Source organism: Apium graveolens, chromosome 4 (assembly GCF_009905375.1).
Source record: "Apium graveolens cultivar Ventura chromosome 4, ASM990537v1, whole genome shotgun sequence".
NCBI classification, from domain to species: Eukaryota; Viridiplantae; Streptophyta; class Magnoliopsida; order Apiales; family Apiaceae; genus Apium; species Apium graveolens.
In genome coordinates, this window is record NC_133650.1 from 302,940,519 (window position 1) to 302,960,872 (window position 20,354).

At 33.2% G+C, this 20,354-nt stretch overlaps 1 protein-coding gene across 1 annotated transcript; it reads right to left on the reverse strand.

The window, feature by feature from the left end:
- Nucleotides 1-964: 964 nt before the first annotated feature.
- On the reverse strand, nt 965-3,277 carry LOC141719982 (uncharacterized). The gene has a single exon (XM_074522344.1). It carries the CDS (start codon nt 3,275-3,277, stop codon nt 965-967), a length of 2,313 nt encoding a protein of 770 aa, XP_074378445.1.
- Between the last annotated feature and the right edge of the window lie 17,077 nt (nt 3,278-20,354).

Consider the following 20,354-nt stretch of genomic DNA (forward strand, 5'->3'; position numbering starts at 1 on the left):
TGCTAACATCCTCCCAAATCTGTTCCGGAACAGGAAGAGGCTGCAGCAGCCCAGCAGGCCGCATACTATCTGTTTTAGCTCGTTGGCAAGGCTGACATTCGCGAATGTACTGCTTCACATACTCCTTCATGCCCAACCACCAGAAATTTTGTTTCACCTTGGCAAGTGTTTTATGAAACCCAAAATGGCCTCCTTCAGTTGACGCGTGACACAGAGACATCACGATAGATAAAAGAGGGGACTTGGAGCTCAACAAAATAGCACCATCTTTAAACCAAACACCATCACGATTTACCAGGTTCCCTCATATTGTGCGAGGAATAGTTGTAGACAGGTTGGAATAAAATGGATCAGTACAAACCTCAGTTTGAATGTCTGCCCAGATGGTAGAACAAGGGTGTGAAACTCCGAGGAATTGACACTCAGCCTGTCGCGAGAGTGCATCCGCGACTTGATTGAGACCCCCACTTTTATACTCAATTCGGTAATCAAACCCCAGCAGCTTATGTAACCATCTGGACTGAGCAGGAGTAGTGATTCGTTGTTCCAGCAAGTATTTGAGACTAACATGATCAGTTTTCACCACGAATGGCCGCCCAAGCAAATAGTGACGCCACTTGCGAACTGCCTTGACGATGGCTAACATTTCTTTCTCGTATGTGGACCAAGACAACATGGTTCCTTTTAGAGGGGCACTAAAATAGGCCAGTGGTCGCCCTCGTTGAGTCAGAATGGCCCCAATGCCCACCCCACTTGCATCACACTCTACTGTGAACGGGTGCGTCCAATCAGGTAAAGCTAGTGTCGGGGAAGTTGTCAAGGCCATCTTTAAAGTCTGGAACGCTGTCTCTGCTTGGTCATCCCAATTGAAAGGCCCGTGTCCTACTAATTTGTGCAGAGGAGCTGCAATACCTCCGAATCCCCGGATGAATTTCCGGTAATACCCAGCCAGCCCAAGGAACCCTCAAACCCCTTTGGCATTCGTTGGAGTCGGCCAAGAACGGACAGCCTGCACCTTCGTAGTTTCAACAGCTACACCTCCCGAAGAAATAACGTAACCAAAATAGTTAACTTGGGTCACTCCAAAATAACATTTTGAAAGCTTGGCAGAGAGATGATTAGCACATAATAAACTCAGAACCGTACGTAGATGATCAAGGTGCTCTGTCAAAGATTTTGAATAAATAAGAATATCATCAAAGAAGACCAAAATAAACTTACGTAGATGTGGCCAGAAGATGTCATTCATCAAACATTGAAAAGTAGCCGGGGCATTAGTTAGGCCGAAAGGCATAACAATGAACTCATAGTGACCATCATACGTACGAAAGGCCGTCTTGGAAATGTCTGGCTCACTAACCCGAATTTGGTGATAGCCGGAACGGAGGTCGAGCTTGGAGAAAATAGTGGCACCATGTAATTCGTCGAGGAGTTCATCGATCATAGGAATGGGGTATTTATCCTTGACAGTTATATCGTTTAAGGACTTGTAGTCTACACAGAAGCGCCACGTGCCATCAGATTTTTTTACTAACAAGACCGGTGACGAAAATGGACTGTGGCTGGGGCGGATCAATCCCTTCTGTAGCAATTCCGCGACCTGTTTCTCAATTTCAGTCTTTTGTAAGTAAGGTTGTCGGTATGGTCTGGAGCTCACGGGTTTGGACCCAGGCATGAGAGGAATATGGTGATCATGGAAACGCTGAAGAGGCAACCCTTCTGGCTCGCGGAAGACCTGCTCAAATTCGGTTAATACATGCTGGACCTCTGGACAAGGGATAGAGTCATGAGGAGTTTCTGCTGCCATTGGAGAAATCTGAAGAAGTAAGGCAAACCCTTGCATTCCCATCAATTCGCTGGGTTTGAAGGCAGTCAGCTCCGTACCTTGCAACCCTTGCAACTTGTGTGTTGTACCACCTTGACGGAACCCCATTGTAAAATTCTGGAAATCGATCTCGACAGGGCCCAACGTCTTCAACCACTGAACTCCCAAGACAAGGGGACAAGCTGCAATAGGTAGAACAAAGAAATCTGTGGTGATCTTGTAACCCTGAATGAGAATTGTAAGACCCGTAACTCGTCCCACGCAAGACAACTTTTCTCGGTTAGCAACAACCACCTCTAACTTGGCCGTCGTGTCCACCAGTAGCCCAAAACGCTCCACCACTGACTGCTCGATAAAATTGTGGGTACTCCCCCCATCGATTAAAAGCACCACATTTTTGTTATTAAGCTTGCCAGGCAATCGTAAAGTTTGAGGCAGAAAAGAACCTGAAATGGCATGAAAAGATATCTCAGCATGGTCCTGGTCAGAAGGAACGTCCGTAACAGCTTCTCCTTGGTTGGTACTGTCTTCCACAGCCTCCACGTCGCTGATCATGAAGAACTGGGGTTTGCTGCATTTATGACCTGGCATATATCGTTCATCGCAATAATAACACAACCCCTTTTCCCGACGCTCTTTGGCCTCAGCTCCTGATAAACGGCGGACTGGGTTAGGAGCCGGTAAAGCCAAACGTTGAGATGGCGCTGGGCCTAAAAGTCCCGCGGTAGTCGGTGTTGAAGATGGAGGTGTTGAAGATGGAGGTTGGAAACTAGGGACTCGAGTGAAAGGAGGAACCCGACGGTGCAACCCCATCTTCTCCTCAACCAGCCGAGCCAATCCCATTGCATCCACAATAGTACGTGGTTTCTTGAGCTTTACTTCCAAACGAATTTCTTCTTTCAGGCCCCCCACAAAACAACCCAGTAAGAACGACTCTGGTAGGTTCTCAATGCGATGCGACAGCCGTTCGAAAAACTCAATATAAGTCGCAACTGTAGTACTTTGTTTGAGCCTGTGTAAGGACTCCGAAGGGTCATCATACTCAGTTGGCCCAAATCGAAGCAACAATGCTTTGGTAAACTCTGCCCATGACATCGGTCCGCGTGTCTTCGCAAACCATTGGTGCCACTGTAAGGCTATACCGTCAAGATGGAACGAAGCCAAGCTGACGCGGTCACCCTCTGCTACATTCTGGAACGCGAAATACTGTTCAGCCTGGTAAATCCACCCCGTAGGATCATCACCACTAAATCTGGGAAAATAGAGTTTCAGGTACGGCTTAGTTTCCCTCCCAATAATGGTACCTTGGCCGGATCCTGAGGGTGAAGCGACATTCTTCTCCTTAATAGCCTGGACGTCAGTCACCAATTGTTGGAACATAGTAGTCAATTTTTCAAGCGTTTCATTAGTATTTTGCTGGAAAGTTTCGAAAGTTTGTTTGCGTGTCTCCATTGGATCAGGCCTGGCTCTGATACCACTGTTATGGTGGCACCTACGGCTGCTCCAATAGCCTAGAAATAAGAAGGAAAATAGAAGAAAGCAGAAAAGAGAGTTTTGGGGCAATTTTCTCATATCACTCTCAAAGCAAAATACACAATATATAGAAGAACTTCTACTGATCCTAAGTACTAGGAAACTAGTGGAAACGTGGGTATGCCCATGATTTCCTTTATTTTAGCAACAACCAAGACTACTTCAACCTAAGACTACTTCAACCTATTCAGACCACCACTAATAAATAAAATTCAAACTTCTTATTTGTAGCATGAACTCAAACTCTGCCACCCACGAAACCATAAATTAGGACACCTAACAGTATCAAAATAGCATTGAGTTTGAAACCCATTTTTGACCTGTTTGTTTTTTCGATTTTAAGCCGATTTTTGACCCGATCTCACAAGAACATTTTTTGCTCCGATTCATATTAATAATATCGGTAGCACTGATTTGGCTGATATTTCGACCGATTTATCGGCAATACGGCTGATTTCTGGAACACTGGTTGTTGGTAAAAATTTGTGCATTGCAGTGTCCAGGGACACGGTGTATATACCAAAAAGTCCAACTCGTATAAGTGAATTTGCCTTTGCATAAAATGAGCAGCATTCTTAAGACTTCACTTAAACCTCTGCTTTGCAAGGTCTAGCAACAATGCTGCACGTGCCCCTGTCCCTTATTAAATTCTCCCCTACACGTGTGTAAAAGCAATTTACACCATCACGATCCCTTCTCCTGCAATTACCTCAAACTAACTCAGCTTTTTTTTTTCTTCTCCGTTTATCCCCGACGACGATCTAAAAATTCACAATAATCGACTAGAAGATGCATTTCTAGAGTGCATTGTGATTATATAATGATCTATGTAACTGGTTTTTTGGTGATCTTGAAGGTAATGACCGTCCAAATCAAACTAGTTACACGATTACATTCAGACCTTGACAACTTCTGTGTCATTTTTCAGGAACTTTGACAAAGAGAAAGTGGAAGCATCATCTTGATTCACTAGCAACTTCTGCAGAGTCATAGTTCACAAGTTTAAGCTTCATAGTTCATGCTAATATATTCATAAAATGTAAGAAAAGGATCATGGAGGAATTAGACAAAGGAGACGCTCAAATGATCAACAAAAAAACATGAACATTGCCAAACTAAAAAATCAACAGTGTACAGTTTTGTATGTCCTACTCGAAAGTAAGGTACAGAAGAGTTAGCTGTATGCACGGTCTAATCCTAATTCAGGGCTATAAAATACAGAAGTTATAAGACATTCAGTTTTCCTGACTACTCTGGCCTTTAAATAGGGATTATGTCAATGAAGGTGCCATTCAAGTTTTTATTGACCCTAACTGCAGAAGTATTGGAATTTACAAACATTACCTAGATTCAACTATGATGGTGAGAAACACAGATCTAATGTCAGATGAAAACTTATAATATCAAATGATTCCATTAGCTTAAAACTTTAGACACCGACAAACGACAGGGATTTGAAATACCACTATGACAGTAAAAAAGTACGCAAACTGAAGTCATGTGAAACTTATAATATTCAATAAATTGTAGCCTAATTAAAACTATTAGCATCTGAGCACGGTTGAATAGTTAAGAGTTTATCTTCTGTCGTCCCAGATCCTGGGTTCGATCCTCGCTCATCCCAAGAATTTATGAGAACAAATACTCATTCATAAGGTTATGAGCCAAATGTAGTTCAATATTGCAATAGTATGAGTAAATAAACTAGTTAGAGCTAAACCTTCATTTCAGTAAATTAGGCAGACCCGAATAAAGGCTATACGTTTAATTATGAATCATCTTAAGAATCAGAACAGACGTTCATTTTCTTCCAGTGTTTGACAACCTGTAGCTTCGCATTATGCTTGCCAATTGAAAAAAGACCATCTTTTCCAAGATTCCATTTCGTCCTCCAACTGTCAATGTGAAGCTTCCTCAGCAACTTGCACTGCTTCACAACTGATAAGATACAAGCATTTGTGCAATTTGGAGTTCCAATTTTACGTAAACACTCCAATTTCGAAAAACTAGATAGAGCTGAAAGGCCAGCATCAGTGACTTGCACCCTATTCAAATAAACTTCAGGCAAACTATTATCTCCATTTGCAAGCTTATACAAAACATCATCCCAATTGCCAAAGCATAGCAACAGTCTGCATGATGTTAGATACTTTGAACCAGTTATAAGTGGTGCAAAGCACCGAGGCCAGTGATCACCATAAAGATCCTTCAAGTGTATAGATTTTAGTGAAGACCCTAAGGCACAAGGATTTATCAGCTGAGTACTATCTCCACGGAGGAACTTCACAGAGATTTCCTGGAGAGACGAGGAGCAAGAGAACAAATCATTCATACCTTTGGCCCCAAACTTACAACTTCTACACGAGAACTTTTTCAAACGAGTGGCATACCTACCTAAAGCGGCCATACCAACGTGAGTCACCGAGTGAGATCCATAGAGTTTGAAGGTTGTAAGATTAGGACATTTAGCGGAGATTAAAATCAATGTTTTGTCGTTTAGACCTTGATATTGGGGATCTGTAATTAGTTACATGTAAAATTTCCAATTTCTAGAAATTATGTACAAGTGAAAATGCAATATTTATAATATCACTGAATAGCAATTTATTCAAACAAACCTCAACCAAACTGTTCTCTTTACTGGCAAGCATTTTCAAAACATTACTACATTCTTCACCTATGCAATTCTTTATTCTTAATGATGTCAGATTCCTCGATCCAGTTATCAGTGATGCTAACCACTGAAAACCTCGGACTGCAGGATATTCATTCTTCAATTGTATAGTTTTTAGCGAAGAGGCCGTTACAGCAGGTAATAATTCACCCTCCAAAATAGTTACGTTAAAGGAGATTGCCTCGAGAGGCGAGGAGTGGGAGAGCAAAGCATTCATTGAATTAGCACCAAACCAACAATTTGCACTAGAGAAATTTTTCAAACGCGTTGCATGGGTACCTGATGCAGCCATGCCAACGTCAAACACGGTAACGTTGTCGAGTTTGAAGGTTGTAAGATTACTGCACTTAATTAAGGTTGTACGAACCAAACATGACCGCCTAATGTAAATTTTGCGTTGTGTAACATAAAGATCAAATAATGTTTTAGGACTAACTATTTCTGCATAGTACCTGTTTAGGCTTGGTGTATGACAACCTGAAGCTTAGCATAACACTTGCTAACTGAATACAGGCAATTTTTTTAAGGTTCTGCTTCATCCTCCTTTTCTCAACGTGGAGTTTCCTTAATAACTTGCAGTGCTCCACAACTGATACAATACCGCGATTTGTGCAATCTGGAGTTGCAATTACATGTAAAATCTCCAATTTCGAAAAACTACATAGAGCAGATAAGGCTGCATCAGTGACATGTACCTCATTCAAATTAACCTCACACAAACTACTCTCTCTAGTTGCAAGCGTTCTAAAGACATTATCCCATTTGCCTTTGCATCGCAACAGTGTTAATGATGTCAGATTCTTCGATCTAGTTATAAGTGGTGCGAAGCACTGAGGCCAATGATTTTCATAAAGATTTTCCAAGCATATAGATTTTAGTGAAGAGCCTTCCGCACAAGGATAAATTAAGTCTGCACTATGTACTCCATGGAGGTCTTTGACAGAAATTTTCTGGAGAGACGAGGAGTTAAAAACCAAAGCATTCAGTTCTTTAGGCCCGAAATTACAATTTTTGCACCAAAACTCTTTTAAACGCTTCGCGTGCATTCCTAAAGCAGCCATACCAAGGTGAGTCACCAAGTGACATCGATCAGTTAGTTTGAAGGTTGTAAGATTAAGGCACTTGTTGGAGATTGCAATCAGTGCTTCGTCGTTTAGACTTCTGTAGCAGGAGGTTACGTTCAGATATTCCAATTTCGAGGAATTGGAGAGAGCAGAAAGACCAATATCTTTGATCACTTCCACTTCATACAAAGAAACCTTAAACACACAGTTGTCTCTACTGGCAACCATATTCAAAACACCACTCCAGTCCCAATGGCATTGATTAATTCTTAAAGATGTTAGGTTCTTTGATCCAATTAAAAGTGGTTCGAACCACTGAGGGTTACTAGATAAATGCTTCAATCTTATAGATTTTAATGAATCGGCTGCTGCACCAGGATATATGAGCAATTCACGAGGCTCAAATCTACAAAGAGAAACTGTCTGGAGAGAAGAAGAGTGGGAGAGCAAAGCATTCAAAGGTTTAGCACCAAAACCACAATATCGACATGATAAATTTTTCAAACGTGTTGCATGAGTACCTAATGCAGCCATACCAACGGCCGCTACGTCCCCATGCTGCATATAGAGGAGTTTCAAGGTTCTTAGATTAATGCACTTGATTGAGATCAATTCTAATTCTTCGTTGCCTAGAGTATTAATTTTGGAGTTCTGATGAACTCCGCCTTGAATAACGAGTTTCGTGACAGAGCTGAACCTTGTAAACAGGTTAGGGATAGATGATCTATTAATCTGTGCGATAGACAGGGCAAGATATTGTTGGCTCTGGCATTGGACCAAAAACCATCTACTACAAACAAGGTTGCAGGAATTAAGGTATCTGTGCCTGACCCTTTGTAATATTAAGGCCAAGCAATCGTCGGGAAGCTCGGATATAAGGTCTTTGCCATCGGAGGGTGGCTCCATTAATATGGTGGTTATAGAGCTTGGAGACAACAGGGGCAATAGTATGCTCATCAAAGATATATGATTGAGTTGCTTAGTGGACACGTTAGGTTTTAGGTTTTTTATATGCCAAACCCGCTGATATGTTAATATAAATAATATTTTTGGTAATTATGGGAGTATTCAGTAAAGAATTTATAGCAATTGTATTATTTAATTTTAAAACTTTATGTACTCAATTCTGATTATGTAAAGATGCATTGAAAATTAGAGAAATTACAAAAAATACTATCTTTTTAAGCTATTTAAAATTTTAAAATATTCTGAATTTTTTTACAAAATTACGGTTTGTAACAATAAATAAATAAATAAATATTTATATTATATTATAATAGACGAAACATTAAAAGTTTGGTAGTCGATCGGTCGGTATTTGCTGAAATTACTTAATTACCCTTATTTGATTGTTCTAATTCTAATTATTGGGTCGATCAATTCTAATTCTAATTGACATTGAAGTCAAGTTCCTCTATTACTTTACCAATTTTAATTCTATTTTATATCGAACTCTGTATCACTATAATTTATATTAAATTCAACTTCTTCTACCAATTTAAATTTTAATTCATATCGAGTTCTATATCATTCTAAGTTGTTACTTCGGACTAAATTAAATTTATACAAACTAAATATAATTTTTAAGATTTAGTTGATATATAATGTGACTCGCACTAAGATAAAATAATAATACTATCAATTCTCCTAAAAAGATTATACTAATTAACTTGGATAAACAAAATAATTATTTTATTTATCTAGGATAAAAAAATACACAATTGATTGAGACTAACACAAAACTAAAATAAAAATACAATTCGACCAAAAAAACATATATACTAATTATTCAGTCTAAAACAAAAATTATCTTATTGATCCGGAATTAATTTAAAAAATTAAACTAAAAATAATTAGTTTAATTTGGTAAGTGTATTGGGCACCGGACTAAAATAAAATAATGTAAATCACTGATCCGAGATAAATCAAATTAATATTAGACCAAGTATAATTCGTATCCTATTCATGTGAAATAAAAAATCAAATTTTATTTAAAACATAATTTTTTTAAATACACTTAGAATTTTCAATAAAACTATATCGTTCAATCAGTAATATTGTCTTTTTCAAATATCTTTTATAGAGTTATAATTAATCGATTAAGTAATCAGTATGATAAGATAATAGTTTTTAAGGTACCAACATAATGGAGACATTATATTTTTACCCTCAATAAAATAATAATTTCATTATAATAATATTTTCCCCTTACAAATGCTATCAATTTAAATAAATTTAAATGTTCTAAAAAGTTATGAACATATACGTTTACTTATATATTTATCATGAAATCATATCATTTAAAATTTTAAATGAATAAAATTAAGAATTGAATTCAAGTATTTTTTTCTAAAATTATGTAATATTAAATAAGATATGTGCATTCCGTGCATCGCATGGGTTTTAAGCTAGTATATATATATATATATATATATATATATATATATATATATATATATATATATATATAAATCAAGGATAAATCCTATAGAAATGTAAAAAGAGAAGTTAAGAGCATCGCCAAAGGTATTGTCTATAACTGATTTGCTAAATTGGACCTGTGCATAAATAGAATATATTAATTCAATATGGTAATATATGATTTTAAATTTTTTTACAGATTAGTTTAGTTATGGTTCGATATTTTAAAAGCCGAATTATTTCGGATGATTTCGGCTTTTACCTTTAAACCGACCGAAATAGCCCTACTGAACCGAACCGAATGTGAATTGAAATATTAATATTTATATAGGAATATTAGTTATGTACTATGGATAATAAAACTATAGTCTACAAAATATGTAATATCTTAAACACATAAAAGATATCATTATAAAGATTTTTTTAAAATTATTAATATATATTTTCTTAAGATATTAATTGATATATATATATAAAAATTATAAATTAAATATTTTTTTTAAATTACCTCGAAATATATCATATATGGTATGTAAATCGATCGTTGAGAGATGGAGAAAAATACAGTGAAGTCGGATTTTAAAAAACGCTTACCGTTTGATGGGAAAAATCAAATTAAAAATGGAGGGGAAAAGCTGAGATTGTGTGTGAGAGGGTGCATATTAGTTGAGTGTGGTGCTTTTAGGGGGGCCATTAGATTAGATTAATGTAATGCCTTAGATTATTTTCTAGTTTTTATTTTTATTTTAGTTTCTATTTGATCATTTGCCTATATATATTATGTTTTCTTTCTTTTTATTTTATTTTAATGAAGGTATATGAATCACAATTTTTTTAATTTTCTTCCTCCTTTTTTTATTTGTCAAGCAAAGTTATACATCTTTTATATCCACTACAAGAAAAACGGTTAAATATGACCGAAATTTTTCGGTCATATTTAACTAAAGTTGACTGTCGTCGGTCATATTTGGTCATATTTGGTTAAATATGACCGAAATGTGTCGGTCTTTTTTACGCTGGTCAAATTTAGCAAAATAGGTTTGACCGATTAAATTTGTTCGAATAAAATTGACCGACGATAGTCATATAAATGTTTTGACTCCTGACTTCAAAATTTTAAAATAATTTGAATTTCCCACCTCTTGTACCGAAATACGACCAACGGCGGCCAAAATTACAAATTTGACCTCGTGGCTATTAGTCAGTTTTATAAATTTGACTGATTAGTTTTCTGGTTAACTTTATTATTTCGACCCCATTTTTGTTAGTCAAATTTATAAATATGAAGTCCAGTGGTCAAAATTATTCAGTGAATTTTATAATTTGTCATTTTGATTTTCCGGTCAAATTTATAAAATCAAGTGGTTTTGGTCAAATTTAACAAGCAAAATGTGAATACTTAAATATAAGTTTTACATGAAATATTGGTATGCTAAATGCGACAACAATCGGCCTAATCTAATACATCATTTCCCCAAAAAGTTCAAGTCATGGACCAATGTATCCATAAACTATTAATCATCCATAATCTGGGGAAAAAACCCAAAATCAAACTATTAAAAGATAAATAATTGGACCATCCAAAAAAATTCTACAAGATTTTCAAATGTTAAACATACCAAATTATAGTCACATTTGATCAATCTCAAAAGGTTGATCTAGGAGAAGAGATTGGCTAGGAGTATACATTAGATGTTCAATTGTGACGCAATCAATCTCAGGGTTAGAAAATGGGGACCCACACACCATTAAAATAACAATAAATAAGCACAAACCCCGATTAACTATTAACATGATCTAAACAGGATTAAGTTTGAGACACGATTACAACTACCAACCAGATAATATATATTACAACCCAAAATAATAATTATTTTACACAATCGATTCCGACTTGGAACCAACAGATAACTCATTGTATCTTTACAAACTTTTCAACTAAGTGCTTGCTCACACAACCTGTACTACCTGCTCTGGCATCTGGAAGCCTACGCACGGTAGGGGCCACCAGGTACGCTCTTATGAGCAGTGCGCCTAAGTATGGCCATCTTCTCGCTTAACTGCCATGGTTAGAACAAAGCAAAATATATGAGCATATAAAGCTCCGCAAGTAATATATGACAGTTCTATGATGCAGCAATTACAATATCGAAATAACTCTTGAAGCATTTTTCTTTAAATCTCTAGGTGGCAGATTTCTGTATTTGGGCTATGAAAGGGTTATGAAGAAAGGTTTGGATTTCAGGGATCAAGGCTCAAGATATGCTGAAAGCTGATATTCATCACAAATCATTAACATGATCTCATGGATCTTTCAAGTGGAAAGCAAGAATCTATTCAACTCTGGGAATCAATTATATGATTGATAACAATATTAGAATAAAATCAGGGTTCTCAAAGCTGTATGCTAAACGATAACACAATCAACTTATCTCAAATCATATTAGATCATTTCATTTTCAAAGAAGCAATTATTGAGTAAAGGTATTCAATTTCTCTTTATAAAGTGATAGGGAACCCTTGATTGGACTACTTTATCTTTCATAAATAATAATACGGGTGATCAACCCATACTGACCTCCATCTGGTCGTTAAGGTACCTATGACATAATTTCAGCCTTAAATTTGGACTAGCCCCGCTAGCCTCTTATATGACTGGACTAGTCCCACTAGTCTCTTACGTCTCAATCCAATCCCTCAGGAATTCATTTGGAAAACCTTGTGTTGGAAAAGAAAGGTTTGACTAAGTTTACTTTATCATTACCAAGAATATGAAATCATTCGGACTCTTTCAAGTCGAAAATCATTCTTAAGTTCAATTCAAGAATTCAAAGAAAGTGAACGGATCAATGGTAAGCAAGGATCAATACTAAGGATCTTGATCAAATGATAAATAAGAAATACAAGTTAGGGAATCAAAAAAGTTCTGAGGATCATCACAGAATAAGATAGACAAAGGAATGAAGGATTTGGGATAATCGAGATATTACGCAAGGGAGTTCATAAAGGTTCTTATAGGGTTTACGAGAATTCAGGGTATCAACAGGTGATCAGGATAAGAATAAAAAGGTTACTATAAAGGGTTGAACAATAATCATATCAAGTCATTATAAGAAAAATATTACGGTATTTCAAGGGATCAATGATAGATATAGCACAAGTATCAACATGAGGGTTCAAGAATCAATAACAGGTTCACAAGGAACAATAACAGGGTTTCTCAAGAATTAATAACAGGTGCACAAGGAACAATAACAGGGTTTCTCAGAATCAATAACAGGTTCACAAGGAACAATAACAGGATTTCTCAAAATCAATAACAGGTTCACAAGGAACAATAACAGGGTTTCTCGGAATCAATAGCAGGTTCACAAGGAACAGTAACAGGGTTTCTCAGAATCAATAACAGGTTCACAAGGAACAATAACAGGATTTCTTAGAATTAATAACAGGTTCACAAGGAACAATAACAGGGTTTCTCAGAAATAATAACATTTATATCACAATTTCAATAAAAAGCCTCTAGTTAATCATGGCATCAATAATTTCCTCTCTATAAATAATTCACAAGAGAAGGCAGAGTTACTTTCCTGGTTCCACTTTCCTATTTCACGGGGTTTGAACTACTGCCACCTAGAATACATTTCCCTTTCCTAGTCTGAATGCCTTCACGATCCGAATCTACAATCCGAAATCAAACCCTAATTAGATTTCCACTCGACGTTCCGGAACGTTTAACAACTATTTTAATTCATTCTAAAGCTTTACTTTATCCTTACGAGTATAGTTACAAGTATACTCGTAAGGATAAAGCTTAAGCACCAGCTAACAAAATTGAACGAACGGATGAAAACGATGGAAAATCAGTTAGCTGTGATTATCGAGGCTAATTCAGTCCGACTTCCTCGTTCCCGTGCTGATTTAGATGGTCAAGATGATGGAAATTAGTATTTGGTTCACTATGCATTTTGACCTAGACTATTTATGTTGCGTATAATATGGACGCATGGTTTTGTACTAGTTAAAAGCTACTAGGTTTGGTAATTCTGTATTTAGATTTGATATCTTGGTATGGTGTAGTTTTTGGGCAGATGGTAAGACTTTAGAGAAAATTATGCTCATCTGCTATCTTTTGCTCATCTTGTATTGCAAGATGATGGTTTGTTATCAATAAAACACAACTATCTTTTGTTATCTTTTGTTGAATATGTACAGGTTTAGTGAAAAAAATTAGAATCATAATTTTGTTTGGATTCCGTTGGTAAAAAAGTGTTATTTAAATTGTTATTAAATTTAACAACATATATTCAGTTAGCAAGTCACCAAATAGATAAGCCATTAACAAAATGTTATTAAATTTAGGTATCTAAAGTTGCACACTTGTGCGCCTACTAAGGGAATCTAAGGCTAGTTCTGAAACTATAGTGTAAATTATGAACGGGTTCGAAAACGTAGAGACTGGGTTTCAAAAGATTCTCGTATCTTATTTCTTATACAGTTCGAAACAGAATTCTTATAACTTATACGAAATTCAAAAATCAGAGTATCAAAACTTTTCCGAAAATAAAAGTAAGTCAAAAAGTATTTACCTCAAAGCCTGATCAGATCTGAAATTAGCCTTTTTGATGCTCTAAACGATGTTTTTTTGAAAAACACGAAACATAAAAGTTGTAGAGAACGAAAAGACCTTTCCGAAAAGTCCAGGATCACTGAATTCTGACTTACGATGAATTTTCTACGAATTTTACAATACATCTGATTTATGCTGAAAAGAGCCCTACAAATTTTAATAATTAAAACGAGGAGGACGAATACAAAACACTATATCTTAACCTACAAGTTATCCATATTAGAATCTAATCCAAATTTTAGGCTCATTAGTCTAATCCAATTTTAATATCCTAATCATTATCTGATTTTAATCCTTTTTATACTATTATTCTATTATCAATCTAATTTTAAAAATTACAGGATATTACACAATGCATTTTAGTTTATTTCGAATTTGAAATGAAAACTTGGCTTATTGTTAAAAAAATACTCAAAATTTGACTACATGACCCGGCAGAAAAACATCGTCACATTCTACGTTTAGTAAATTTAAATTACAAGCTCGCAAAGAATATCTTATCAATAATGTAAAATATTTAAATAGCTTATCTTAATATAAATTAATGTATTTGAGGTCTTGATTGGATCAAGTCAATTGATATTAAAATTACTAAATTCACTGGTAGCGTAATTGTTCTTGGGAGTTGTCTCGATTTTAAAAATATCAAAATTTGATATAAGATCTCACGAGATTTGTTAAAACTGCGATGATATATTTAATATATTTATTTTTCATTTTTCACTTGAAAAAACTAGCCTTTTAAAAAGAATTCATTTGGATAAGTAATATTCACTGATCAAGAAAATATTGTACAAATATTTTGAATTATTTTAATATTTTAAATTATACAAATAAAAGTTATATCTTTACTATATTATAACATTTGATTCAAGGGAATTTACCAAAATACTATTTTTATGAATACATTTGTAAAAATACGGACAATGGTTGCATATGTGGTTGCATATGAGGTTGAACGGTTGCATATGTGGTTGCATATGAGGTTGATCCATATTTTACAAATATTTTTTGCAAATTGGGTATTTATGCAAAAATTCCTTGATTCAAAATTTACCAAAATACTATTTTTTATGAATATATTTGTAAAAATACGGACAAAGGTTGCATATGTGGTTGCATATGAGGTTGATCCATATTTTGCAAAAAATTTCTGCAACTTGGGTATTTATGCAAAAATTCCTTGTTTCAATGCATTTAATACTATTTAAAGGGAAATATATATATATATATATATATATATATTGTTCAATAATTTGAAGGAATTAACCAGTTCAACTGATACTTATAAAACTTTATCGAATTGAAAAATATTTAATTTTAGGAGAATATTATACAATGTTATCAAATTATTACATGAAGAAATATTAAAGTCGTAATTAAAGAAACTTAAAAACAGTTTAAATTACGATATAAATATAATTTTTCCTTCGAGTTCTTGAAAAAAATAATGAATATCAATAATAAATCTTTAATTTATAATTTAATTTTATGTTACAACCATGATTGGTACTCGATTGCGTAAAAAATAGTTATGGATTGTTTGTTAGTGATAATGTGAATACCAAATCTAAGTTATTGTAATTTATTTATTACATAATTTTAATTTTTGAATAATTATAAATGCATGTTATTTAAGTAATCAATTGTCTCAGTAAATGTTAATAATGAATATAAATGTGCATAAATCATATATTTAGTATATAAATAATTGAACCATCATAATTTACTCAGAATTGTAACATATGATAATTTACATGCTAACACATACACATATAACTTAATCTTACCTTTTTAACAGTAATGTAAATAAAAAAATAACATTTTTTCATACATACATACGTTATATTTTAAAAAGTAATATTTTTCATTAAAATCAACTTTTATATTGACAGTATTGTAAATTTTACATTATTGTATATTATTATTGCAAGTCATTCTGACTTCATTTATGTATTTTTTACCTTTTTAAATTGCGTAAGTTAATTGTAAGTTAGTCGTGAACTTAGCAGTACATATAATTTATCTAAATAAAACTCAAAATTTTTGGTCAACTTTATATTGAACATATATGTTAATTTTTAGCTTTTTTTGTAAACATAGTGACGACATTCGACAGAGTAAGTTTAATCGTTTTATTTTAAACGTACATCGACTATCCTGTTTATATACATTCATTAAATACAAATTTTACAACACAACCAAAAATTTATATATTTTGCTTAATGAGCTATATTAGAAATGTTGTGTAATTTGGTAATGTATTGTATGAAAATAATACATGTTGATAAAGAATCAACTTGTATTTAATATACGTTAGACATTGTACAACATTTAAAAATAAGAAAACAACTAAGAACATTATAATTGCATGACGCATAAAAAAAATCTAGAAAATGACCCGTGCCTAGCACGGGTTATTATGCTAGTTACCTTAATTATGATGCATAACAGGTATGTTAGTGGCAAAAAATGTTCATCTGCGTGAGTCATAACTTTCTGTTATACTCTTTATACTAAGCACAATATGATGTTCATTGATATTTTTGGAAATGTCTGACAATGATTAAAAAGTCCAATAGTGCATAATGTTAATGCTTAAAATGTCCAACGATGACAAACAGAGTGTTGATGATCAATTTGAGGATTACTAAAGGGCTAATATTATATATGAAGTGAACTAATGAAAAGATACAACATGAGGGATTAACTATCATATATTAGTGCTTAACAAAATAAATTTTCAATCTTAAGATTTTAACAAATATACTAAAAACTGGGCTTCATATGGTGCATCAAAATTCAACTGGCAGAATCTTATCGCTAGATTGAAGATTAGTTGTTTCATGAACTTTTCTTTGGAACCTGAAGCCTAATAAGATTGCTAACTACATACTAAAGGAATGGTTGCTATGAAGTCTATCATGCAAAGATGTATGAGACAATATTAAATTAGAAATCAATAAGATTACTAATTAAAATTTTACACACTAGAGAGTGTACTAGTAGTTAGTCCGCATAATATTCTAAAGGTGCAAATTTGAGGAATAGTGAGAAGTATTAAATTCTTTACTTCTTGAATTCTAGTAGGTTACTTTTGTCAGTTTTGGCAACAATGGTGCTACTAAGAAAGATTAAGGCGATTTTAACATTGGAATCCTTGTTTGCTAACTACTTCACCAATCATATATGATTAATAATAAAAAGTAATAACACATATAATTTGAAATGCAATCGGTTAGAGCTACATTGTTCCGTGTACATGCATTGAAAATTCACACCATTAATAACCTTTATTAATAAGCGAAATCTCTTTTTAAGTGGTACCTTGGTTTTACTTATTTTTTGGTACCACACACCTTTTGGTTTCACTTTTTATGATTCATGTTATAACTGTAAGTGTATTATTTTTATCCTTTTTGATTCCTAAATGAGTTATAATTCTATATATATTATTTTTACCCATTTTTCTTTATTAATAAACTTTTTAAGTGATACTTTGTTTTACTTATTTTTTGGTTCTATCACCTTTTATTTTCAATTTTTATGATTCATGTTATAACTCTAAGTGTATTATTATTATCCTTTTTAATTTCTATATGACTTATAATTCTATATGTATTATTTTTACCTGTTTTTCTTTATTAATAAACTAAACCTATTTTTAAGTGGTACTTTAGTTTCACTTATTTTTTAATTCCACCACCTTTTGGTTTCACCTTTTATGATTCATGTTATAACTCTAAGTGTATTATTTTTATCCTTTTTTTATTCCTATATGACTTATAATTCTATATGTATTATTTTTACTCATTTTTTAAATTTTTATAAGCCATGATTTTTTATTATTTTAATAGGTTTGAATCCTATTTCTAATTATATTTTAAAATATATAACTTCATAAATTAGCTCAACTAAATAGTTTCCGAGAAATATAAACCACGACCAGGTAAATAGGCCTTGTGTTTAAATTAGATTTTTTTAATTTGTTGGTGGAATTCCATTTTAATAAAATGGTATGAATATTATAAAAACTGTATTTTGGTTTCACCACTAGAAAATAATAAAATTTGTTCAAACCGTAATATGATTACAATTCTATTTTCGTAGAATTCTAAATTATTTCTTGATAGAGTACTTGGTTTCATCTTAGTACGGTTACGCCGTATTTTGGTTTCACCCATAGACTTTGGGCAAAAGTTGTATACAGGCAGAAGATAGTCTCTATCTGTAATGTAAGCATACATCTCTTCAAACAACCTAAAAATTTCTATCAACTTCGACCTCATGTCAGTTCTATATAGCTTTAAAGAAAATATAGCCGAACAAAGATGGAAAATGATTACCTGATAGATGAGCCGACATTGCGAGATGGTGATCAACATTTTGCCTCAAAAACAGATCCCGAACTAAGTTGTAGAACATCGCATGCTCAACATTGTTACGAACTGCAAAAGCTATGAAACCATGAAATCGATTGCGTGTAACCTCGAATGGATTCTGATGAAACTGATACAGTGCCTCCCAATCCATCTTGTCCAACACTTCTTTGATTCTGAATGAGGTTTGCCTATTTAGCCAAGCCATTAACAATCTTGCAAAACTGTTGAAATCATCTGTCTGAATAATAATGTAAGAAAAGATCAAACTGATAATGTCCGATTGAAGATTTTCCATTGTTTTGGTTATTCTCAGAATTGACAGTTGTATGAAATAGATGATATGATAGAGTAAGAACACTGTGAAGAGGTGTCTAGATGAGATAATGAAAATGTTGTGTTAAATTAGTTATAATTATACTTAATGAACTTATCATCAAATTGAATCCATGCATGTGTAACAGTGAGGCCAAATAGACTCTTCACTTTCTATGGTTGTATTTTTAAGTAAAAGATCTTATATTTAGATTTTGCAATTGATGATGTAAAAATGCTCATCATACTTTAGTGTGTAATATGTGCCATAATAATTACACTTTACTACATTAGTCTTTTGCATGACGTTATTTTTCTTGGGAGATGCAATATATAAAAGGCTTTAACTATAATGTCCCTAAAAATGTCATGCCGTGTTTAACAATGCCTGTTTTTTTAATTGTACAAACAGTTAAATCTCGATATTACCATACTTTATAACTTTTGAAAAATTGATTAATTACATCTAACTTCAGTCAATCTAAAATTAAGTAATATTGGTTTAATATCATATATGTTAACATAAAATATGTTATGATAAAATATAAAGTCTGTCATACAATGATAACATTTTCTTTTAATTAATATTAGTAATAAATTATGCCTTTAATATCAGTATAAGAAATAATATAAACAAACTAATGATAAATGATCTTCTATATTTATAAATTTTATCAATATTTTATATTTAATGTAAAATACATTTGATCGAAAATGATAATAGTTTATCAATGATGAATTTAATTAGAATATAGTAAAGGTCATACAAAATTTAAAGGTAAATAATACATTAAAAACTTAAATTCTATTCCCTCCTTATTTTATACATTAACAATATATTTATTTTTTCCAAAATTGTAACTTTAAATATATATATAAATTCATAAATATAATTTAGAAGTAATCGGGTGGAATTTAAGATAGAACAATAACATACGTTTATAACTATACATTATATTTTTAAGAAAAATATAAGGATTATATTTTAATTTAAAAAAATTATAAATAGAATGAATTGATATTGAATTTATATCCAAGTCGAAAAACGTAAAACTCTTGTTATATAAGTGGTTTACGATTGGGGGCTATATATGATATCTATACTATACTATTACAAGCAGAACACCCTCTATTTGGTAGTCGGTTGTTCGGTACAGTTGTTCGGTACGACAAATAACAACCGTCAGATCTAAAGTCAGATAGATGATAACCGTTGGATGCAATAATAAAATATTATTATATTAATATTTAAACTGCTCTCATAGATTCAGGGTTCGAACCCTGTCAAGAACTTATTATATTTAAACTTTTATATCCTTTATTTTAACAATTTCTACAGGTTCAGGGTCGAGTCCTGTTAACAACATATAATATTATATTATTTATTTTCAGTCAAGTCTTAAATTATCACAAAACATCCTCTATTTGGTAGTCGGTTGTTCGATACAGTTGTTTGGTACGACAAATAACAACCGTTAGATAGATGGGAACCGTGGGATACAATAATAAAATA

What these genes read in the sequence shown, in the direction of transcription:
- LOC141719982 (XM_074522344.1), bottom strand. Translation starts at nt 3,277, where the DNA reads ATGGAGACACGCAAACAAACTTTCGAAACTTTCCAGCAAAATACTAAT.